This window comes from Ceratotherium simum, chromosome 6 (assembly GCF_057802395.1).
Source record: "Ceratotherium simum simum isolate JZ-2026a chromosome 6, ASM5780239v1, whole genome shotgun sequence".
Lineage (NCBI taxonomy): Eukaryota > Metazoa > Chordata > Mammalia > Perissodactyla > Rhinocerotidae > Ceratotherium > Ceratotherium simum.
The window spans coordinates 39939152-39964450 of NC_141905.1; the positions used below are offsets into that span (position 1 = coordinate 39939152).

Sequence of the window (25299 nt, forward strand, 5' to 3'; positions counted from 1 at the left end):
GTTGAATCTAGGTGGAGTGTATATGGGTATTCCTTACAGAGGTTTTTCAGCTACTTTATTTGTCTGAACACCTTCAAAATAAAAACTTGGAGAAAAGGGGAAAACATTCTGAAAGAGGTGTATTAACTTTTTTAGTCCCTAGCATCTCATTTATTATAGAAGAGTGAGAAACGGCTGATTCCTCAGAAGGGAGGCTTTAAAGGGAAGAGTCTAGTTATACCGTGCAACACTAATGAGCAGCATTTACTTCAGAAAACATATAAACATTTTATAGTAGAATGAAGTGACAAAAAGTTATTAGTTTATTTGTATCATGCTTCCAAATCTCTATATCTAAAACTCAAAACAGAGTTTTTGCACAGTATTGATTTTGTCTGAAAACATGCAAGCAGTCTTAAATATTTAGAATTCCTAAAGCAATGATACATGACGTACTGTCAGATTTAAAACTGCCGTCATTGCCCAGTTCAAGTTGCTTTGACAAGTAAAGGTGGAAAATGAATAAAAATTAACTCTCCGTGCGCTTCTGTTTTTCAACAAGCGTAGACTTCCCCCATACAAAGCATAGTTGCCTCTTTGTTAGCCTGCTGCTGATTAATCAGTTAGAGTATAGTTGAGACCCAGGATAAGTAGCACAGGCCTGTCACCCCCGTGTCCCGAAGAACCTGCACTGGGTGAAAGCAGGTGTGGAGGCCAGAGCCGGGAAAGGGTGTTGGAGAAGTCAGCCCAGCCCCATTCCCACTGTGCCTTCATCATGATTAGTCTGTTCACCACTTATTAGCTCCCCCCTGGACAATCAAGAGGGGACTCTTTTTTACTGTGACATTGAGTTATCCATGAACGCCCTCTTCTTTTACCCTCCCTTTACCTTGTAGTCAAGAGTCACCTGTAGATAGGCTTCTGAAAATGTATATGTACATAAATCATGTCTTGCATGTCAGAAGATCTTATTATTTAAAGCAGTGACTCTCAGCCCTGACTGCCCATGAGATTCCCCTGGAGAACTTTTAAAAAGACGATTGCTCAGTTCCTGATTCAGTGTCCTGAGTGGGGCCTGAAAGTGGGATTTTTAAATGCACCCAGATTGAAAGCCACTGATTCCTACTAGTTAGAGTTCTTAATTAGGGGCACACGTTGGAATCACCAGTGGCTCTTTGGAAGACAAGATGCCCACAGAATCAGAATCTTCCTGGCTGGGTTCCTGGGCGCGTATTTTTTAAAGCTCCATTGGGTGATCTGGGATGTACCTCTAGTTAGGAACCACTGATTTAAAGCATGTCTGGCTGGGATCTTTTTGTCTACGGGTCAGTCAACATCTAATGTACTTGTTTTATAAGCTCAGATTTGTGTGTGTCAAGTTGTCTTAGAGCAACATCTGTGCTTGGAAACATTCCTTTACAAATAGGAGATAATAAAGAAAAGGGATGACTCTAAACTGAAGCCCACTTGTGCAGGATGAGTATAATAGACTGGTTCTTGTATGTCTTCTGATGTAATTATCGAAAGCAAGTGTCTGGTATGTCTTATGTAATTGCTGTGTATGATCCAGATCAGCCAGTCCTCCTTAGATAAATGGAATACTATTCATCAGATGCCATAAGTATCAGGAGATATAATGGTAGTGATGCTTATGGTGGTGGTGGTGAAAACAGCTAATTTTGAGCTCCTACTACCTGCCAGGCACTATTCTAAATGTTTTACCAGTATTAGCTCATTTGCATTTCACAACAACCCTATGAGATAATTTCTTAGCCCCATTAAGAATATGAAGAAACTGAGGCACAGACAGCTTAAGTACTCACCCCAGGGGACACAGCTGGTAAATGGCAGAGTCACTGGCCATCTGGCTCCAGGTTGCCTTCTTTTTTTGTGTGTGTGAGGAAGATCAGCCCTGAGCTAACATCCAATGCCAATCCTCCTCTTTTTTGTTTTTCTTTTTGCTGAGGAAGATTGGCCCTGAGCTAACATCCATGCCCATCTTCCTCCACTTTATACGGGACACTGCCACAGCATGGCTTGACAAGCGGTGCATCAGTGCATGCCCGGGATCCGAACCTGCGAACCCCGAGCCACCAAAGTGGGGCACGTGTGCTTAACCGCTTGCACCACAGGGCCAGCCCCCAGGTTGCCTCCTTATAACACTATTGCAGTGTACATCTGCGTCGCTCAGTGGCAGAAAGCATCCAGCAAAGAGCCCCAGGACTTTAGAGTCTGTCCTCTAGGATCTCATGCTTGTTAGTATTTATAGTATGGGTGTGGTATCATCATGTTTATCCATTTTTTGGCATGAAAGATGATCTTTAGACATGTGTTCTTCGTTATGCTTATTTCTGATTCTAATAATACATTCTTATGTGCTTTAAAAGAAACAACTTATATTCAGCAACAAGGTATGAAAATTATGAAGAAAATTATTATGCTAAAAATTATGGCATATAAGGCATCATTAAAGGAATGGAAATATTTGATCTTTACATAGATATGAGGTCAAAGGCATGATAGTGGTCCAAAAATATTTTGCAGGCTAACCAATTAATTACACCTCCTTTGAATGACCCTAGAAGTAGTTGTAAGACCTACTGCGGGGATGTCTACCACAGGCAGAAACGTTTAATTCAGTATGGTTTCTGGTAGTGATTCAAAGATGGGAGAAGAGCAGAAATCCCTCAGAGACAGGCTGGTTTTGCTTGTGTACACCCATTCCACTTTCTTTATGTGACAGTGACAGGATCTGATACTCAAACTTCTACCCCCTTCCATTTCTCAGTCAATGTAGTTTAGAAGGGGCTGACATCCCTCCCTCTCCTCCAAGGATGGACCCCAAAGGGTGGCCATTCGGAGCATTCCTTTTCCTGGACTAGTGATTACTTTAGGAGAAACGTAAAATCTACATCTGATATGTAAAATGTACGTCTAGTGAGACTCAAATTGGAGACTTCGTCCAGACTTTGGGTGTTGCTACGCTGTAAACATGATGTAAACCCAAACTGCAGGAAGTGGAACGTGAAGACAAACGATTCCTGCCTCTTGTGAGGCATGGCTGGATTCAGCCGTGTCTGAAGTTAGTACCACTCAGACCTTAAATAAACCTATATAAACCAGTAAGTTAATCTCAGTCTCCCCCTCCCCTGGGGGAGGGAATGTCTTCAGCCAGTTTAATTTGGACCCGGTGTGAACAACCACAGATCAAGGGCAACATAGAAAGTCTTCTAGCCTCTTAAAGTGCCATTCGACCTTGAGATTCTATTATTTTATGCTTTCTCTCTAGAAATAAATCTAATTTTAATAAAATAAAAAGAAAATTAGCTATGATTTAAGAGTGTTTCCAAGCAGAAACTTTTAGGAAGATGTTCTTTGCCAGTTGCTAAGGAATGAGCACCTTCCATTTCCTTTCAGTTCTGTTGATATAGGGGCAGTGCAGTGCATCTATGAAAAGAGAGACGGGGCAGCTGAATGGCCCTGTCCCTCTCTGATAGATTGCTTTCATTTTGCAGACTTCCCCTTTCAGACCAGATTTGCCCACATGGTTTATGCCTAAGGGGACGAGTGGCAGGGCTTCAAGTAGTGACCAGCTTAGAAGGTTTGACTAAAGTAGTGTGTAAACAGTTGCACTGGCTGTTTGAATGGTAACTGTGGAGATAATTCTGTAGTTATTGGAGGCCTCATTATAGCCTCCGCGCACCTTGAGGCAGCTGTCACATCTTCTACCCTGTAACTCTTCTCATTTATCTCACAGCCTAGGATTCCTGATCCTTTGGGTTAGCCTTGGTCTTTTTTCTTTTTTTTGGTGAGGAAGATTGTCCCTGAGCTAACATCCATTGCCAATCTTCCTCTTTTTGCATGAGGAAGATTGTCACTGAGCTAACATCTGTGCCAGTTCTCTATGTTGAATGTGGGACACCGCCACAGCATGGCTTGATGAGCCGTGTGTAGGTCTGTGCCTGGGGTCTGAACCCACGAACCCCGGGCTACTGAAGCGGAGCGTGCAAACTTAACCACCACGCCACTTGGCCAGCCCCGGCCTCTTTTTTGAGGCTAAGAATGATCTCCTGTATATTTAGTCATATGTTGTACTATGTACTACTTGATGTACTAGCAAGTAGTGTACAAATTAGAGGGTTCTTCAGGAGAAATTGCACATTTATTTTTTCCAAGACCTAGGCAATTTTCAATTATCTCAGTAATAGAAAAAGAATATCTAATCCAAAAGGCTGGTTATGCTAATAGTCAGTCTTTCCACTTCTACCTCTCAACCGCATTCCACCCTCTTCCCTCTTTCCCCACACCAGCAGGGTAACCTTCCTATTTCTTTCATTTAAGCGAATTTCTAAGGGGCTCTCAGAAATGTGCATGGTGGCAGAAGGTAGCCAGCCTGGGATTAAAGATTTGCGAGAGATAGTCCCCTGGAAGATAAGCACCTTTGACTGGTGACATTTAATCTGCTGCTTTTTCTCCTCAAAGTGCTTTGCCAGCATTACTCAGGTGATCCACTCAACACCTCTCGCAGATTGGTTGGCAAGATTACAGATGTTTTTCAAGGCCGAGAGGTTGGTGTTGTGACTTAAGGTAGCACGGTTCGTTTAGACAGCTGGGGCTGGGTGTTGATGTGTTAACACCCTCAGCTTTCGCCCTGACCTTGGTTCTCGTTCTTCTGTTGAAGTTGGGAGCTAAATTATCTTCAATCAGTAAGATGTGGAAATTTCAAAGAACCCTACTTCCTTATGGTTTATATTCTAGTCTCAAATAAGTCTTAGCGGTAATGATAGTTGACCTCAAGGAAAGAAATACTTGAGAGAAAAAAAAAGACCTGCGTTAGTAAGCCTTTGATTTTTATTTTGCTGCTTGAGTCAGATTTTCTTTTATAGAATCATTTTTTTAAGGTATACAACATGATGTTTTGATATATGTATACATTGTGAAATGATTTCCACAATCAAGCTAAGTAACATATCCATCACCTCCCATAGTACCTGTTGTGTGTGTGTGTGTGTGTGTGTGTGTGTGTGTGTGTGTGGTGAGAACACTTGAGATCTACTCTTTTAGCAAATTTCAAGTATGTAATACATTATTATTAACTACAGTCACCATGCTGTACATTAGGTTTCCGGAATTTATTCATTTTATTTCTGTTTATTTATTTTTTTGTGAGGAAGATGGGCTAACATCTGTCGCCAATCCTCCTCTTTTTGCTGAGGAAGATTGGCCCTGAGCTAACCTCTGTGCCCATCTTCCTCTGTTTTGTGTGTGGGATGCCACCACAGCATGGCTTCATGTGCGATGCCCTGGTCCGCACCCGGGATTCGAACCTGTGAACCCCGGTCCACCAAAGCAGAGCACGTAAACTTAACCACTACGCCACCAGGCCGGCCCCGAATTTATTCATTTTGTAACTGAAAGTTTGTACCCTTTGATCATCATCTCCCTTTTTCCTCCACCCCCCAGTCTCTGGTAACCACCATTCTATTCTCTGTTTTTCAGATTAGATGCACTGGGCTTTGCATGTGACCTGTTACTGTGAGGTCTACCTGGTGCCGTTAACATTAGCATGTCAAGGCCACCAGTTAATCTTCAGGACCACCTCATGCTGGCTCCCAGGGGCAGCAGAGCTGACAGACAAGGACCTTAACTGGTCTCATCCAACACTGGGGTTGACACTCGGCAGCCTAGAGAATTGTCTATTATTGGAGTTAACTGGATTTCCCTTTCTTTTCTTTCCAAATACTTTCTTGCCTCCTGCCTCTTTTCTTCCATGCCTGGACATTTATTTCCAGACCTGGGCATTTAGGTGTGTCCTCATTTGTGAGGCCAGTGTGAACTTGCTCTCCTCTTTCCTCTGATGAGTAGGGCTCGTGAAAAACTATTTTTGCAAAGTATTACGCTCTAGGAGACAGTGACATCATCATTAGTCAGGCTTTGCACTCTATTGAATAATGTGCATTTTGATTTTAATAGTATCCTTGGCATCACTTCCAAGATGAAAAATGATGTGCGGATTCATATTTTTTTTGACGTGGGAGTAAAAGGTCTTATTAAGTCAGTGTGAATTTTTCCTCAACATAGTGTTCTACTAAAGCCACCCAGTGCTGGGTATTGACTTTGTGTTGTCAAATTTTTGAAGTCTCTCTTTGAACTTCAGTTTCCTCATCTGTAAAGTGGATGTAATATTACCTCCTGGGGCTACTAGGTTCTGAGGATTCAAAGAACAAATGAATGTAAAGGCCTAGGACAGTCCTTAAGATTGAGTTGATACACAGAAAGTTGTGGTATTGTTGTTAACACGGGAATTTAAATGTTTTTGAGTCAGTGAATAACCCCTGGGCATTTCTAAGGTGCATTCTTCTAACTGAATAGGCTCCATTGATTTGATAGACACGTCCTGTGCATATAACTGTGAAGGACCAGTGCTGGCACTGGAATGTTTTTGTTTTTGCTGTGTTTTTGCCATAAATTATCAGATTTTTAAAAATGAGCTACTATAAATAAAAATCCTTTGAAAAGTAGAAGAGACTTTACACATGTAAGGAGGCATTATTATAATTCCATGCCAACACTGTCATTGGCACCAGATTTTTGATGTCCATTTTCGTTTAATCTCCATCTCAACCAATTCTCAACTTTAAAATAAAGAAACAGACTGGGAAAAGTTAAGAAACACGCTAAGGATCGTAAAGGCAGCAAGCAAAGTTGGGGCATTTACAAAGGGGCTTTCAGTGAATAAAGATAAGAAAAGGTCAAAAGCAAAATATCTCCTCTACTCCTGATGGAGGCCAGATTGAGGGCTGGCTTAGTGTCTGAGCCAAGTGGGCCTGCTAACTGAACCCCTGAAATAGGCAGAGCCCCTACCCAGTGGCCAGCATCGCCGGCCCAGGGCAGGCATGCCCCTCACAGAGGTAGGCTTAGGGGAGCTGAGGAGGATGTCTGCTCCCTGTGACCAAGCTCAGGCCCAAGAGAATGAACACTGGATCTGAGCAAAGCCTTCCCAGCTACCTTTCCCAAAGCTAGCACTCAGATAAATCACTCTGCATTTCCAGGGCCAAAGTGAATTTTATAAAGGGACAGGGAGAGGCCTTCAGTTACACAATGGAGTTGCCTTTCCAAAATGGAAAACTTAGGAGTGGGAAAGAAGCGTTCTCCATTAACAAGTGGCAAAGGCAATTTTCGAATCCAAGTCTGTGACTCAACTTCAAAGCCAAGCTTCTCCATAAAACCCTGGGAACACCCCTGCTTGCTGTGGGAAACTTAAGAGCTAACTCCAGTTCGTCTTGTTTTCCCATCATCAAATGTAGTGTCCTAGTCATCATCTTAGATGTCTATTTGTTCAGTAACCAAACGGAAGAAAAGCTTTTTGGTGGTACCATGGTTCCATACACAGTAACATGTCAGAACATTTTTAAATTCATATTGTTTATTAAAATAAGTCAACAGGTCAGTTTTCACATTTCAGTTTTAAGTAAACACTAGTCTGTAGAAACAAGTATTCAGAGACAGGTAGCTTAGAACTGAAGCTACCAATTCAGTCTCTTTCTATAAAAACCATAGATTCAGTTGAATTGCCTTCTTTTGTATTTAGATGGATGCACTATAAGAAGAGCATTGTTTGTCTGTATTTAGGTTATTAAAATTGTTAGGTCTGCCCATAAACCTATGTAAACCTCTATGGAACAAAAAACCTGTGACAAATATTGGGACATATGGCTCATTGTTTTGAACAAGTATATTTGTCCATTATACATTTGTTCATTTGTGTTAATGACAAAGTTTCAGTGAGTGGCAAGGACTTGCAAGAGTAAAGGGGTTAGGAAGGCCCCAAAGGGAAGTATCCCCAGGTGCTGGCACACTCCAGCCTCCGTAAATATTACATGATGGCGGTGATACCTTTTTGTGTGATATAATTCATTGTTTCAATAATTAATGTCTCCAGTGCATGTTTCTAAGAGCACAAAGGTAGATAATTTACTGTAATTACCAAAGAGGAATGATATTATTTATTTATTAGAACTTTTAAAAAAATGGGTTCTTTGTGAAAAGTAACCTCGGGGCTCCAAATGTAGGAATTGTAGTTTGCTAAAAAATAAATAAAGTGAGCAGCACCACCCACTTTATATTAAATGTTTGCCCTACTCTGATGGTTGATTGGTTGGGGTCTCCAAATTCGGTATAATGGGTAAATAAGGCCCAACTAAAACCAACATCTAATCTTTGGTTAACCCATATAGAATTTGAGAACTTTCTAAAGTGATGTATTGCTCTTTTGGGGTTCTGTGGCCTCTTTTTAACACCATTGATCACACAACCATCCACTGAATGTGTCCTTTCTTGAATGCAGAGAAAGCTGTTCCTCATTCATTTTTGCATTTTCCTAGGATCTAGGTAGGATAGTGACTTGCACATATCTGCTCTACAAATTACTTCTCAATTTGATTTCAGGGCTATTTTTTTTAATCTTTGTAATTCATGGTAATTTTTTAAATTTAAGTTTTATTATTATCAAAGTTTTACAGACAAAAAGTCACGTCATTTTATAAGACGTACTAATTAGGAAAAAAAAAATCCTCAAATACACCTTCAGCCCCCAATTTCTCTCCAGAGACAACTGCTTAGCATACCTTCTGATGACTCTTATTATGTGTTTTCATGTCTCTAAATGATACATATATGTTGCTTCTTGTTGGCTTTTCCCCATTTCAGGAATTATTTATTGACTTCCTGAAATGGAAGATGAAGCTTTAATTTTTTTAAATACCTCTTCTGTACCACCATGCATGCTTCCCATCCCCCCATTTTCACAAAACAGTTGTATTTTATTTTGGTTATACCATGTTTAGTGCTTGTATTATGCCTATGTAAATGTTAGTCACAGATGTGCAGTATATTATGATTGCATTTTCTTTTGGGTACAATATTTTGCTTTCCCTAGAGTTTTTGCATTTGCTTGGTGTACATACCACTAGGTCAACCCACAAACTCCTCCCTACTTGTGCAAATCTCCTGTCAATATATTCACACTGATCAGGTGTTCTATAAATTTCATCTACTTAATTCATCTCTCTTAGAGCTTTCTTACTTGTCAAGTTCCTTGTAGGCCCACTGCACGGATGTCCTCCTGGGTCTTGCTTCATCGTTACCACAAAAATTCTCCGTGTTCTTGCATTAGACCTTGTGTCTTCCTTCTTCCTGGTTTAGCCTGCATTTTTGTGGAGTACCTCTTCCAATAGTTTCCTTACAGAGTGCATGATAAATATATTTTTTGAGGTTTTATATGTCTGAAAATATCTTGTCTATTTTCACACTTTTTTTTATTTGGCTGGTTATAGAATTCTTGGTTGAAAACCATTTCATCTCAGAACATTGAAGAAATTGCTCCATTGCCTTTAACGTCAGTTTTTACTGCTAAAAGTCTGCCATCTGTGACCATTTTTCCTCTCTAAATTTGTAGAGTCTTTCTTTGTCTCCAAGTTCTGAAATTTCACGATGATGTGCTGTAGTGGGGTTTATATTCATCTATAGTGGCTATTTTTACTCTGAGAACTCAGGTCTTCAGCTCTGGGAAAGTTTCTTGAATTGTTCTTTGATTTCTTCTCTTCTGTTTCACTATTTTCTCTCTGTAGAACTTCTTTTTTTTCGGAGAAGGGAGGAGGATTTGAAATTCCTGAGCTGATATTCTGCTTTCTTGTATATTCTCTCCTATTTTCTGTTTGGAAAAATCTCCCCTTAATTTCTAGGCATTTTTTTCAACTTTAATGCTATCATATTTGTTACTTTTTATGACTTTTTTCTCTGTTCTTTTTTTTCTAGCATTTTATTGTTTCATAAGTGTAAAAAGGTCTCGTTTCTCTCTGAATATTAATGAAAAATTCTAAGCTTTCTTCTCCCTGAAAAGCCTGTTTCTTCCAGTTTGCTTTTGTTCTGTTTGCTTGTTTATTTTATCTTCGTATTAGATTCTTTTCTCAGCTGTCTAGTGACACTGGGCTGTCTGCCACTACTAAGCACATTGGAAGCTCTCTGCATGGTAGAGGGCTTACCATCCATGATGTCCACTGAAGTAATAAGCCTGGGACATTTCACTGGGAAATCCCAGAGACTTTCCATTTTCTTCCTGGAGGCTCCGCCTCTGTCCAGTAAGGGAAGGAGGCTGGGAGTCAACATTCTGTATAAACTTTCAATTAATCTCCATGTTCATTATGGCACCTCTAACATCTTCTATATCTGGTCCCTATGCCTCTAGTCTTCTGCCAAGGTTGCTAGTGTAGACGTGAGGGGCACTTTTTGGCAACTGATAAATTAGTGAGGAGATTATGGGGATCAGATCACTTTTTAAACAGACTTTCAAACAATCCTTATTTTTCTGCTGATGTCATCTCTTATACTCTTTGCCTGTGTGTGTGTGTGTGTGTGTGTGTGTGTGTGTGTGTGTATTTTTAAATACTAGATTGTCATTTTACTGGGGTCTCAGTAGGAAGCAAATCTTTAGCAGGGCAAAAATTGAGATTGATTTTATTTTTGGTCTGTGGGATATCTTTCATCAGATTTAGAACATTCTTGGCCATTCTCTCTTCAAATATAGCTTCTGCCTTATTCCTGGCTTCTACTTCTGAGAGTCAGTCCAATTACACATACGTTAAAACCTTTCACTGTGTTCCACGTTGCATACTTTTTTCTGTATTTTCTATTTGTTTTTTAAATCTGTCCTTCATTTTGTATATTTTTTTCATTTACACTTCCGGTTTACTAGCCCTGTTTTCTATTGTGTCTAGTCGACAACTGACATTGTATTTAGAACTGTACAAATGTCCATTTGATTCTTTCTTACACATATTCCAGTGCTCTGTTGAGTTATCCACCTTCTAATTTCTTTTCTCTATCTTTTCCCCTATTTTCTTAAACATTACTAATCATAGTTATTGTAAAGTTCTTATTAGCGTACTTGAAAATGTAGGGTGAGTCTGGGAGTCTATTTATAGTTTTTTTGGGTTTTTATGGTTTTTTTTTTTTTCTGGTTTTGTTCATGTTTTCTGGCCACGCTTGGCAATTTTTCATTGCATGCTGGACATGATGTATAAAAGAGTTGTAAACACGATACACACAATGATGATATATTCCTCTGTAGAGGATCACCCTCCCTCTGCTAGGCAAATAGAGTGGTGGCTGATTATTTTAATCTAATCCAGATTTGCTGAAATGTGGCTGGTTTGCCACCCTGGTGAAGCTCAGACTACCTCTGGTTTGTCCCTAGCCCTTCAGGGACCTTATTTGAAATTCTGATGTGATCTTTGAGTCCTCTGCCCTTACAAGTCTACAAGTCCCAAACTCTAAATCTTTTTCTCACGAAACTACCAAAAAGCTCTGTTGTCTCTTTCAGAGCTTTTCTAGTTAGGTTTTTAGCTTCCTGTTCTGCCCAGTGCCAGAATTCAGCAAATGTTCTTAACAGAAATCTGTAGCATGTTTGAGGCCACTCAACTTTCCACCAAAACTCTCTTGGTTTTTCTATTCCCCAGCAGTGGCCCCTGTAGGTACAAAGCCCAAATTCTGTCTGCACTGGTAGTTGACAAATGCCCCCAAGGTTAAAATGACAACGAAGAGTTAGCTCAACTCTTTGAGATCGTCCCCTCTCCAGAGTATACCTCCTCTAGTTCATGCCTCAGCTGTTGCCTGCCGCATTCAGAGATGATCTCCATGTTTATCTGGAGTACGTGGCAGCAGCACTAGGCTCCTGCTAGCTACTCTGCTCCACTTGGAAACAGAAGTCATCAAGATTGAATTTTTTATTTTTATTTTGAGATTTGGGAGAGAATTTTACAGTTGTTAGAGGATTAATTTAGAGATGTGTTGAAGTGCTTAAAATCGTGGTTATAATTGCTTCTGTGATATTCCTTTTGCCATGCCAGTTACTCAAGGTGCTTTCTTAAAAGATTGAAATAATACAGCGTATCAATAAACTTTATTTTTTAATTCTTGAAACTTCAATGTAGACCTATAGAGGAGTATATAAAAGTTGTCTAGTTTGAATGTGAGACTAATCTGAACTTATGGAGAGATACGGGTATATTTTGTAGGTGCAGAGAAACCAGTGTCTTGTGTTGGTTGTTGATGCAATATATCATTTTATTTTTCAGCATCTAACTTTCACAAGAGAATTTGATTCAGATTCTCTTAGACATTATAGCTGGGCTGCAGACACTTTGGACAATGTCAATCTTGTCTCAAGTCCTGTTCATTCTGGGTAAGTAAACTAAAAGTCAATTTTCTTTATTCTATTAAATTACCATTGCATTTATTATTTGCAGTAATAAATTCATATTGACACGCTTCATATGTATGAAATATTGATCTTCTAAAGGATTTCATTAGTAAGTATATGTGACATATATTTGTAAATCATTAGTAAATATTTTTTCTAAGCAAATTTGTGTATCTGTTTTTATTGATGAAAGCACAGTGTTGGAAAGGAAATTAAATAAAGCATTGGTGCATAAAAATTTCCTGGCTATTCTGGCACTACTTTTAGGTCTTTAATTTTCCTTTTCAATAAAAAAAATACTTAAATATAGTCATTTCTCTTAATTATACTTTATTCAAATGAAGTTTTTTTCTGAGTTTCTGATTTTTTTGAATAAAAAATTAAATATGTAGGTATTTCTGTTAATTTACCTCACTGTTTGACTGCTTTTGTGCTTTGCTTCGAGTGATAGAAAATTTTCATTCAAACATTTAGTTTTTAAATAAGCAGTAAGCTTTGGTGTTCTTATTTTTTTTCTCATAAGATATAGGCCTTTGATTTGACAAATGATTTGTTTTGTGTGATTTTCCTTTAAAAAGAAAATATAAATTTGAAACCTCCAGATCAAATTTGGTACCTTCTGCATTCCTGAAAAAATATTATAATTAACTTGTAGTAGATTACCATTAGAAAAAAAAAAAAGGAACTAAAAAAAGAAAAGAAATTCACTTTTAAAAAGTGAATGTACCAAGGTATGTACACCAGAAGTGCTATGGTAAAAACCACATCAGACAGGCTCCTCACTGCTGCCTGCCCTGGTCAGCACAGTTTGGGGTGAGCTGCCAAAAGATGACCCGCTTCAATTGCTGACTTGATAATCCATGTATTTTTAGATATTGGATTCTTCACCTGTGGGTAATTAAAACTTGGGATAATTGATGTCCCTAGAAATGGAATAGAAATAATTCATTAAGATGATGAAAAATTCAAGGTATTTTCACCTCTGAAATTGGCATCTAGGCCATAAATTAGTTGTGATCCAGGACAAGGACAGATTAATTTGGAATTAAATAAATTAACAATAATTAACATTTGTGAAGTGCCTTATGTATTACATGAAGTATTTTCCGCTGCTTTTAATTAAAATAAATAGTGATAGCTAACATTTACCTAGTGCTTTTCGTGTACCTGGGTTTGTGCTGAATCTTTTACATGTATTATCTTACTTAATATTTATTTGAACCTTACAATGACACTGTGAGATAGATTTTACTCATCCCCATTTTATAGATGAAAAGTCCAATACTCAGAGTAATGCTTCAGGTTACTTCAAGTATTCTTAAAGAATTGTGGCTTGTAACGATACAATTCTGAAAAATAAATCACTGCAGTGTCATTCAAATGGAAATAATTTACATGAAAGTGCTTTATAAACTATAAATTACATGGTGGTCTTTGAGTCATTAACCTTGCATTTCTTTAACTCAATTAAAAAAAACTTTAATTATAGTAATATTAATTTTTTAAACTGCTTAAAATATTTACACAATTATATTAGATATATATGGGTCTAAAATTGCCAAAAAAAAAAAAAAAATCACAGTTGAGAAGGAAAATATAAAATCCTTGGGATCCATTCAGTGGGCAGACATGTTGAAGAGTTCTTTGAATCAAGCTTATATTGCCACCATGTTTCAAAGGCCTAGAACCAGCACTTGTTCTCTACATAGGAAAGAAAAGTACCAGGGTTTAATTTAGTAAACTGAGAAGTTGAGGGAGCATAGAATAATAAAATCAGAAATGAACTTTCCCATACATTGGAGACAATGAAGTATTTGAACATGCAAATTATCTCTCCTTCCCCTTGAACTTATTGAAGACAATAGATGTGTGTGCAGGAAAGCAAAAGTAATGGCAGCTAGTGTGGGTTTATTTGAAAAGGAAAATACAGACTTGGTATACACTTGGAAATAGTTCACTAATGCCAGGTCTATGGAGTAGCTTATATAGCCATTTAAGGCAAATATTTTTCCAGGTTGTCCCACAAATGCCAAATGCCTTGGTTTCATTTTCTGATGGTTTTTATTTTTCCTTTGCTTATCATTGACATTTTCTGTTGCTTGCTTCTAATTATCTTACATTAATTTTTCCCATTTGCTTTCTAAATTATTTTGCAGCTATTCTTCTCCACTTCCTCAGTATGATTCAAGGTGATAACTGTGTCCTTTATGTGAACCATCCTTTTTTGTATTTTTAATTTATGTGAGTTTTTCCCACAGTCAGATGTGTCAATGTCTGTAGTGTATCAGCATTTGTCATCCCGCTGTTGCTAAAACTAGAAACATTCATGTGTTGGTTTTAGGATCATTTGTAGAATTCCTGCCGTAGTTCAAATATTAGTAAGATACAAATATGATTAAATGTCACCTTTTAATTTGTTTCTATAAGTTATGTTGCATGAAATTTTATTTTGCACAGAATATGTAAGGAATGAGTTTGAAAACAAATCACTATATTTCATGTTATTGAATAATAGGACCCATATCCTGCTTAACATCTATATTTGCATCTCTCCTAAGTCTGTTGACTCTGTTAAATTGAAAACCTTAGAACAATAAATGATCGTTAATGAGCACCAGCTATGCACTGAGTGTTATGTAGAACACAGAGAAAGAGCTTCTTCCAATTTGTCATTAAAATCATCTAAGCCATGTTTTTTCCATTTGGTTCTGCTATTCTTTGTAGCTGAGATATTTTTCTATTGACTCTGATAACCTTCGTGTACTACCTTTGGGCTGCTCAGCTACAAGTTTTTATATATATATATATATATATATATATATATATATATATATATATATATATAAATATTTTAGGATTAGTAACCAAGTCTGACCTAAGCGTTTCTGAGCATGCTTAACAAACAGTTTTGTTCATTGGTTTATTCAGTAAACATTTATTGTGTGCGGGAACTGTGCTCAGCCCTGCAGGTCAAGTGATGAACAAGACAGACCTGATCTGAGTTACTGTCTATATTATTGAGACTCAGCTGTTTGTTGCCAAGGCAAATAATGCCTTCTCACTGTAAACACTCCAGTGTTTATTTGTACTAATACAACTGAATTTTCAAAACTAGAGTTTATCTTGAATCATTTTTAATCCGTTCTGTTACTATTATTTCCAATCATGAGTTGATTTTAAATACTAAATGCTGGGAATGATCAGATTTTGTCTTAGGCTTCTTTATAATATTGCCATGTTGCCTTCACTACTGAGTAAAAGTAGTTGTTAAACATGTGTATGTCTGAGAAAATGTTGGCCCCGCAGAGCAGTTTCAAGTCAGTGCTGTATCATCAGCACTGGAGACAATTCCTGTGGACACTTGTACAAGTGAACCAGTATCTTTGTCTGCCTAGGGAGGAGTGTTTTTTCTTGTTTTCTTTTTGTTTTTGTTTTTGAGGGGTTCAGTCTTCCCCTCTTACTTGGAATCGTAGTGGTCCCATAGTCTCTCAAAGTAGGTAGAATGTTAGCAAAAACAAATTAGTCCAGAGGAAAATGGCTAAATCCAAAATGAGCAAAAGCGTGTGAAGTTGATTCCATCTCACTGATGACCAGAGTTGGTTCTGAAAATCTGATTGGCTGAAAAATGATCCCCATGCCATTGCCTCTCTCTGTGGGGATGGCAGGTCAGTTTGCTGTGTTGAAGAGGTTCCTCTTCCAAGGTCAAGAGGCATCGTTCTTTAGGAGAGGGTCCCCGGCTTGGACCTCCATGCAAAGTCCTAAAATCTATTTGCAGGATGTTAGAAGTGTTTTTAGATGAATAAGTAGTAGATGATTTTGATGGATGGGATTATTTCCACCCTAAAATACTGTAGGTATTCAAACAATTTTCTTTCTTTCTTTTTTTTTTTGTGAGGAAGATCAGCCCTGAGCTAACATCCAGGCCAATCCTCCTCTTTTTGCTGAGGAAGACCGGCCCTGAGCTAACACCTATTGCCAATCTTCCTCCTTTTTTTCCCTTTTTCTCCCCAAAGCCCCAGTAGATAGTTGTACGTCATAGTTGCACATCCTTCTAGTTGCTGTATGTGGGACGCGGCCTCAGCATGGCCAGAGAAGCGGTGCGTCGGAGCGCGCCCAGGATCCGAACCCAGGCCACCAGTAGCGGAACGCGCGCACTTAACCACTAAGCCACGGGGCTGGCCCCCCAAACAATTTTCTAATCATCAACATTTTGTGCTGTTCAGTACACGTGAAAATTAGAATGCGAAGATAACGTGTTTCTGTTGCCAGCTGACTTGCACTCTTCCACACGTCGGGCTCATTGGTTTCTGTTCACCAGCGTGCTTTATGACATCATGACGATGGTGGGAGAACTTGTGGAGGACTTTTTCCATGAGCACATGATAAGAACCAAGAATTCCAATAGGCTATTATCCAGATATGACACAATTAATTTCTTCCCATTTTCATATCTACATGCAGACAAATGTTTTTTCCTCACTAGCTTTAATATAAAGGCCAATGAGAGAATTGTATAATTTAGAGACACTTCCTAAAAAGTCTAAGTTATCATTTTTGTATTGCTGTACAGATACTCAAATGTAGGTTATTTTAAGCAGTTGTAAAGCCAAATTTATACTGAAAAGATTAAATCCCTTTCCATCAAAATTGCCTTAGCAAAACTAGTCATCTTCTGCTTTTATTCTTATATTCTGCTTTATGATAATAAAAATTAGAGTGTTGGTATGATTAAATACACATTCATTTTATGAGTTGTACATGTGCAGACATACTGTGGAGTTGCATCTTACTTGTCAGGGGAGAGAGCTTCCATAGTCAGCATTTGGCTAAAACCATTTATATTTAAAATGACCCTTGAATATAGCTCAAACCACCCACAGAAACCACGTACCAGTGGTTTCGCTTTTTGTTTTCAAAAGTATGACAGTCCTTTAATAGCCAACTTTTATTCCAACTTTGAATCATTCACTATTCCTTCAATTTGAGCATCTGGCATAGTGGTTGGCTTCTGTTAGGAGGCCATGTTCCACAAAAAATAAGTTGTCATGTTTCACTTTTGGCCCAGTTCACAAGTTGAATGCATGTTTGATGTGATTCCACCGTATTGACTTCCAATTTATTTGTGAAGAGAGGAAATGATAGCTACATTGTCTATCGCTTGAAACTTGAACATTTAATTTCGAAACCTCCTGTGAAGATGGTTTATTTCTGTCCTTGATTTGGCCTTTGATCTTCTCCCTGCAGGTTTCTGGTTAGCTTTATGGTGGATGCCAGAGGTGGCTCCATGAGAGGAAGCCGTCACCACGGGATGAGAATCATCATTCCTCCACGCAAGTGTACGGCCCCCACCCGAATCACCTGCCGTTTGGTAAAGAGACATAAACTGGCCAACCCACCCCCCATGGTGGAAGGAGAGGGATTAGCCAGTAGGCTGGTAGAAATGGGTCCTGCAGGGGCACAATTTTTAGGGTAAGTTATTTTGTCAGTTTTAATCTTGGCCCTCATACCGCGTCTTTGATTTTCTTTACCCTTGTTAACTCAAGTAGTTAACTATTAAAATTACTTAGTTGAATCATTTTGATTGAGTACACTTTTCATACAGTGTCAAAGGTCACAAAGCTGTGTAACTCTATGAAAAGCTAATAGGCTGATGATACTTCCTTAACTCAGTTTGCTGGTCAAAGCTTTTACTAACCAGGAAGCATGTTCTCTGCTCAGTGAGTGCACGGAACCCCAGCGGCCCCCGTGGAAGTCAAGACACCATTCTTAGGAAAAAATATAGATGCTGGAATTATATCACCACATTGAATAAATGGCTACTTTGGGTACATGTCTTTTTAAAGATAATTTTTAGGGAAACAGTCCATTGTGAGATGGTATTTTACAAAAAAAGGAAAAATATATTTAATTTGTTTTCTGAGGTGGCACTTGGGTGCAAATCAGGCAGGCTCTGTCGTGACTGACAGTTTATTCACAATCTCCCCTTCTTGTTTCTCTTCCTGCTGCATGGATGTTATTCAGTAAACTGCATCTTCCTACCAATCCTCCCCCTGTAAATGAGGGTGAGAGCTTGGTTAGCCGAATCCTGCAGCTTGGGCCTCAAGGAACAAAATTTATTGGGTAGGATCTTTATAGACAAGATACAGAATGTCTACAGTTCTTTTTCCATTTCCAATTTTTTTCTGTCACACCATGGTCTTATTCTTGTCTTAATTTTATTTTAATTTTTTCAGTTTTTAATGCTTTCAGTTGATGTGTGTCACTGAAAGAAGAAAAAAATCATAGTGGCTTGACTTAATGTAGCACCGCTACGTATCTTGTGCTTTTCAAGCATGTGGAATTCACTGCAAGCGTTATGCTTTCATAAATTTGTGCTTTTGTAAACCTTTCTTTAATTTGAAATGTTTCGACTGAATATGATAGTTTTTAAGACAGACTGACAATCCAATTTCAACCCAGTATAAGAAAAGGTAATTTGCAGGCTTTGAATCAACATTTGCTATAAATGATATATATGTGTGTGTGTATATATATATATATATGTGTGTGTATATATATATATATATGTGTGTGGAGTTACTTTTTTTTTTTAAAAGTACTTAGGTAATCTTTATGGGCTTTGAGAAGGAAAAGTCATCAGTAAGTAAATTGATTTTGAAAAATGTTGGGAATACAAGATATTTAAAGAAAACCAAAGAGGCAGCAGACAGAATATTCTACTAAAGTTAAATTGTTTTGTTTTGTTTAAGCTGAAATGTGTTCTATTTGTTGTTCGTTTGCTTGTCTGTTTGGTTGGTATATTTGCCATGGCAGTCTGCATGAAGAAACCTGTTATGAAGTTATGCTTGGCTTTCACCTTGGTCAAAGACTCTTGTTCATACCTTCTCTCCAGTATCGTTGAATGTCATACACAAAGCCACATTCCTTAAATATTTACAGAGACAGTATCTGATCCATTAACCTGCAAAGATTGTATCTAGTTCTCAAAAAAAAAAATAAAATGTTTAATCATCAGGTGTGGTTAAAAACTATGGTAAATATCTTAATAACGAATCTATTAACACTGTTAGGAATAGTTAATTTGTTTCTACCTATCAAAAACTAAAGGCATTATAAAAAATGTTTAAATCCTTAATTTGAATTAATTATAATTATTTTGCCAAAAGTAAAATTATATTTATCATCTCATTTTAAGTGAATATTTTTGTAATAAATCAAATATTCACATTTTTATTTATGTTATTTGATCATTACAACTATTATCCCTCTTTATGATTCTACCTATTTAAGATTTTATCTTATGTTATCACATGTACATAAACATATAGGTTAAGGGGTGAGGTTACATACAACCTCTGTAGGAGAATAATGATACTGTCTACTTCAATGTCATAAAATAAAGCTGCACAATCCAACTACATAAACTGTGTGTGATTGTGGTCTGCTTACTTCCATTCATCTTTTTGAGTATTTATCCTATTTTAAAATTTAACGAAATTATTCCCATGGCTTGATTGGCTGTCTTCGATTTGCAGCCGGTCTTTCACATTCTTTTGCAAAAGGACACTGTCAAAAATTAATATATCATTATATGACAATTTCAAACCAACAAGTGCTTTTTCAGAAAGTTTAAATATTCCTATGCAGGCTATACTAGAGCTAGGAAATTAAGCTGCCCACTACCATTTCACAAATTGAAAATCAGAGAAACTGTCTTAACTATACAGGCCATGAAAATCATGGAAACTGTTGGATGGAATGGATTTTTATATTGCTTGTTTTCTTGCTAAGGGGAAAAAAATCAGTAATCTTTCAAAATAGGAAATTTACAGAATTTCTTTTATAAGGAAATGACTGTGTCCTTTTAAATCATTAGCATTTTGTATAATATAATATACCTATTGTGTTTTTAAAAATGGACCAACTTTCTCTCTTATGGTCTATTTTAATAACTTCTAATTCCTTAATTCAAAATTCTTGTTTATATGTGCTGAATATTTCCCCCCATTAAATCCAATGCCTAACATACGATAGGCCCTCAAGAATTGTTTGTGAGTGAATGAATGATGGCATGTTTTCAGGCTTCTAATATATTATTTAATTAGCAAATGATTCTGCAGCTTTGAAATCATTCCCAACCTTAGTGGCACCTCTGATTTTCCAATGAATACTGTTAATGAAACATTTTTTAAAGTATCATACTATAAATAATTTGATACCAAAATAATGTGGATTTTTTTTTCCAGCCCTGTCATAGTGGAAATCCCTCACTTTGGGTCTATGAGAGGAAAAGAGAGAGAACTCATTGTTCTTCGAAGTGAAAATGGTGAAACATGGAAGGAGCATCAATTTGACAGTAAAAATGAAGATTTAACTGAATTACTTAATGGCATGGATGAAGGTAATTATGACAGCTCCTTGTTTCTGTAAATGCCTGCAGGCAGAAATCAAAGGAATGACTAAAGGAAGCAGTACTTGGATTTCACACGTTTGTATTTTAAGCTGGGCATCTGGTTCCTCAGCCTTTATTGCTGTTTTCTGTATCTAAGGCATGAAGTTCCATGTAATCTAACAAACTTTTTTCCTCACAATACTAATTACAAATATTCTGGTGATGCTTTTAGTCTTTAATCCAATATATCAATCTTTCCAAAACCCAAGAAAGTTTTCTAAGTCAATAATGTGTAAGGAGGGGGTGAAATAATAATGGAAGGTATGCAAAGCATGCAGAGCATTTTTAAGAAAATATATTCACATTTTATTTTTGGAATTATTATTTCTGGACCTTTGCTTTTATCTCAGTTTTCTCCCTGATTATTTCATTATTCTTCAAGAATTTTTATGTTCTCTTGGGCTATCAGTTTTTTAAAAATATAAGTTTCAGGCTAATTATTAGAGTCTATGGTGCTTCCTGTCTTATTCTTTGATCTAGCTGAGCATGTCACTTTCTCATCCATACCTTCTTCAGGCTTTCTGACCCTAGAGTCATAGCAGTTTTTGTTAGTAGATATTAGGAATAGATTTGTTTTGAGAATAGGTATTTGATGTGGAGTTTTCCTTAAAAAAGAGTAAAAATCAATCAGAGACCAAGCTTACCACAAAATACAGCCAGTCTTTACTTTATACTGGCTTCTAATCACTACAAATTCAGCAATTGTTTTAAATAACAGCTTTATTGGAGATGAAATTCACATACCATAAAATTCACTCTCTCAGCATTTAATTCACTGGTTTTTGGAATGCATCCAGCATAGTCCTCCTAGTTTCCAAGTATGGACAAAGAAGCTAGACAGACTTGAGGGTTTTGAGGGATAACCATGGGCAAGTTCTTTGATCCCTGTGAGCCTCTCTTACTTCTGTAAAATGGAGATTACCTTCCTTACTTCATAGGATTGTTGTTGAGAAAAAATAATGTGAAGCATTTATGAAATACAGCCCTTGTCACATAGTAAGCCCTTCATAAATATCAGCTATTGTCACTATTATATTTATTCTATTAAAAAAATTGTTGGGGCCTTCATGGTGGCGCAGCTGTGAAGTTCGTGCGCTCCGCTTCGTCAGCCTGGGGTTCGCAGGTTCAGACCCTGGGTACAACCTACACACCACTACTTGTCAAGCCATGCTGTGGCATAAAGTAGAGGAAGATGGGCATGGATGTTAGCCCAGGGCCAATTTTCCTAAAAAAACATATTGTCAAGCCGAAGGTCTTGTATAAGACATAGTTAATCACAGCCAACCAAAAATTTAAAGATGTCTTTACAGCAAGGTGGGAGGAAACTAATAATGGCTGAGTGTCTGACATTCATGAGGCACTGATAATTGCCTGTATATATGAAAATTTTAAATGAAAGCATAGTACTGCAAAGTAGGTAGTTTTAATCTCACTTTAAAGATGAGGAGACTGAGGTTCAGACAAGTCAAGTAACTTTTATCTAAGGTTACCCCAACCAAGTATAGCTCCAGGGTTGAAATCGAGTTCTACTTGTTTTCAAAGCCTTTTAACTACATCTCACTTATTTTAGAAATGGGTGTCCTAGGCAGAAGAAAATAAACCTAAAGAGGAAAATTCCTACAAAGCTCTAGATTTAAAGGTCCAGAAAATTGGTCATTTTAAATGTTAGACATTTAATGAGTATACATTTAATGAGGTAAATATTTATACCTGATACTGATATTTATATCACATGCCATCTAAAACTTCAAATGATTTCTGATGGATAGGAACATGCAATGGTAATTAAAAGTTCTAATTTTTGTTAACTTCTTTTAAAGCATGAAATACAGTCATTCTTTTATAAGGAAATTTATAAGAAAACACTATCAAAAGTTTTAAAAAGAATAAATCCTAGGAGAATGAATTGGATTTGCATTTTGAAAATAGTAAAAGAATACAGATGATTTAGGATAAAAAATGGAGAGAATAAGAGAAATGGGTTTTCCATAGAGGATAGTTTTTTTGTTGTTTTAGGGACAATAAAGTATAAAAATATTTTCATGTATCCAGTATTTCTTTGTTTTTTTTGTGTGTGTGTGAGGAAGATTTGGCCCTAAGCTAACATCTGTTGCAAATCTTCCTTTTTTTGCTTGAGGAAGATTGTCCCTGAGCTAACATCTGTGCCAATCTTGCTCTATTTTGTACGTGGGACACCACCACAGCATGGCTTGACGAGCAGTGTGTAGGTCTGCACGCAGGATCCAAACCTGCAAACCCTGGGCTGCCAAAGCAGAGCACGTGAACTTAACCACTATGCCATCAGGCCAGCCCTTTGAGTATTTCTTAAATGCTAACATAGATTACTAATTTTTAAAATGTAGGATCTACTGCAGAAGGATTTTCTTTTTTTTAAATGGATAGCTACCTTGATACTATAAGCTTCTGAGGGCAGGCATGTGTCTTAATCTCCTCTGAATCACCTGTATCGGGCACAGTGCTGATTTAGGCACTCATCCAATCCTGGTGAGTGGGCAGAATGAGGAACCTCATTATAATATGTAGGTGTCTGGAGGAAGGTTCTCAGTAGTCTATTTCCTCTACCCCAAACTTCATTAATGTTAACCTCCAGGAGAAAAAAATTAAAGAGGAGCATTTAGAAAGTAACTATTCTAGGATGAATATTGAATATTCTAAGACAGTGCTGTCCAATAAAACTTTCTATGATGATGGAAATATTCTATACCTGTGCTGTCCCATAGTAATCACTAGTCACATGTGACTCTTGAGTACTTGGAATGTGACGAGTGCAACTGAGGAAGGTAATTTTTAATTTTGTTTAATTTTAATTAATTTCAGATAGTCACATGTGGCCAGTGACTACCTCATTGGACACTGCAGTTCTAGCAAAAACGCTGAATATTCTAATAATATATTCTCCTTTGTTTTTGAGTATACAGTATGTCCTCTGAGGCCAAGTTGAACTTTAAAAATATTTTTTAAGGTTTATCTGTGGAATGGACTTCCATGATTTCATGCTGACATGTCTTCATTTTGTTTCTAGTAAACCAGTTTTCAAATAGGAATTAGTCATGTCTTTGCTTAGACAGATGATGCCCCAAACATTGCCATTGTAAGGGCGTCTGTCAGATATTTTAAAGAAACTATGGGGCCGGCCCCGTGGCTTAGTGGTTAAGTGCGAGCGCTCCGCTACTGGCGGCCTGGGTTCGGATCCCAGGCACGCACCGAGGCACCGCTTCTCCGGCCATGCTGAGGCCGCGTCCCACATACAGCAACTAGAAGGATGTGCAACTATGACATACAGCTATCTACTGGGGCTTTGGGGAAAAAGAAAAAAAGAAGGAGGATTGGCAATAGATGTTAGCTCAGAGCCGGTCGTCCTCAGCAAAAAGAGGAGGATTAGCACGGATGTTAGCTCAGGGCTGATCTTCCTCACAAAAAAAAAATTAAAAAAAAATAAAAGAAACGATGATATAGCCCTCTGTCCTGGATTCTGTGTGTTATCTTGGAAATAGTAGATAGAGTTTCTTTGCTACATTTTTAAAAACCAGATAAAATGTACCAGATTTGGTTCTATTTTAGACAGTTAAAAAGAAATGTGTAAATACTTCCAGATTTGAAGAATCAAGCACTGGAGGCCACTGCAGCAAACATGAGGACTAAAATTTCAAGGCACAGTGGTTTTCTTCATGTATTAAATTTAAAAATAATAATAATGAAGGAACCACTGTGCACACTTTTTTTAACTGAAGCTCAATTAATCAGATTTCATACCAAGCTCAAGCTCTACTCGCCACCACTCTTCTCCTGTTCCCAAAGACACTTGATTCTTATTGGAACATCCCCCCTCCAGAAACAGACAGGCAAAAGTAAAAACCTATCTACCTCTAAAAAAACCAACCCTTCTTTTTCCTTCAAGGTCCAACTTGTCCAAGTTCTCGTGGGGAGAGAAGTGTAAGCACAGTTTCGGAGGTTTCATGTTGTGTTCTACCCTCTCCACTCGGTTCCTCTCTGCCGTTTTTTGTTCCTGGATAGTTGTTAATTAACAAGATAAAAATAGTACATAAAATAAACTAGTGTCCAGATCACTCAAGACTTCCTTAAAGAAGAGAAATAAATCATTCTACTGTTATTTTATTTAACCTATTAATCTCCCTAGTTCATGGCAATTAAGCCTTATCTGTCATCTATGGCAAATGACTTTTGATAATATTAGTGTTATTATAAATGTCTCCTTTTTAACCCTCTTTTCCATAAATGAATTCTATGTGCTACTTTATACTAATTTATGTGCTACTTTTATAACCAGTCCTGTTGTAGTCTCATCTCTGAAAATCTTAAAACCCAAGTATCTAAAAATCATCTTAGCCAATATTTTAATCACTCATTTTCACTAAACAAAAAAAAAGATTAGATTATGATTCGATAGTATTTTAAAACTTGCAAAGTCTTTCCATGTGCACAATCAAATTTAGTGGTTAGACTAACTCCAGGGAAAGACAAGTTCAAGAAGGAGGGTAGCTTGCCCAGTGTAATGTGGTGGCTGGGATCATGAACTATGGACATCACATAGACCAGAATTCACATCCTGGCTCCACCATTTACTAGC

General features: G+C 37.5%; 1 protein-coding gene across 9 annotated transcripts in view; it reads left to right on the forward strand.

Annotated features, from left to right (window-relative positions):
- ANK3 (ankyrin 3) overlaps window positions 1-25299 on the forward strand; it is a 511319-nt gene that overhangs the window by 410831 nt on the left and 75189 nt on the right. For all 9 annotated transcript variants that reach the window (XM_087432174.1, XM_087432165.1, XM_087432166.1 and 6 more), the window contains 3 exons: window positions 12114-12220; window positions 17483-17707; window positions 20485-20639. In XM_087432174.1, coding sequence (XP_087288300.1) covers window positions 12114-12220; window positions 17483-17707; window positions 20485-20639 — 487 coding nt within the window. The remainder of the gene's footprint in view (window positions 1-12113; window positions 12221-17482; window positions 17708-20484; window positions 20640-25299) is intronic.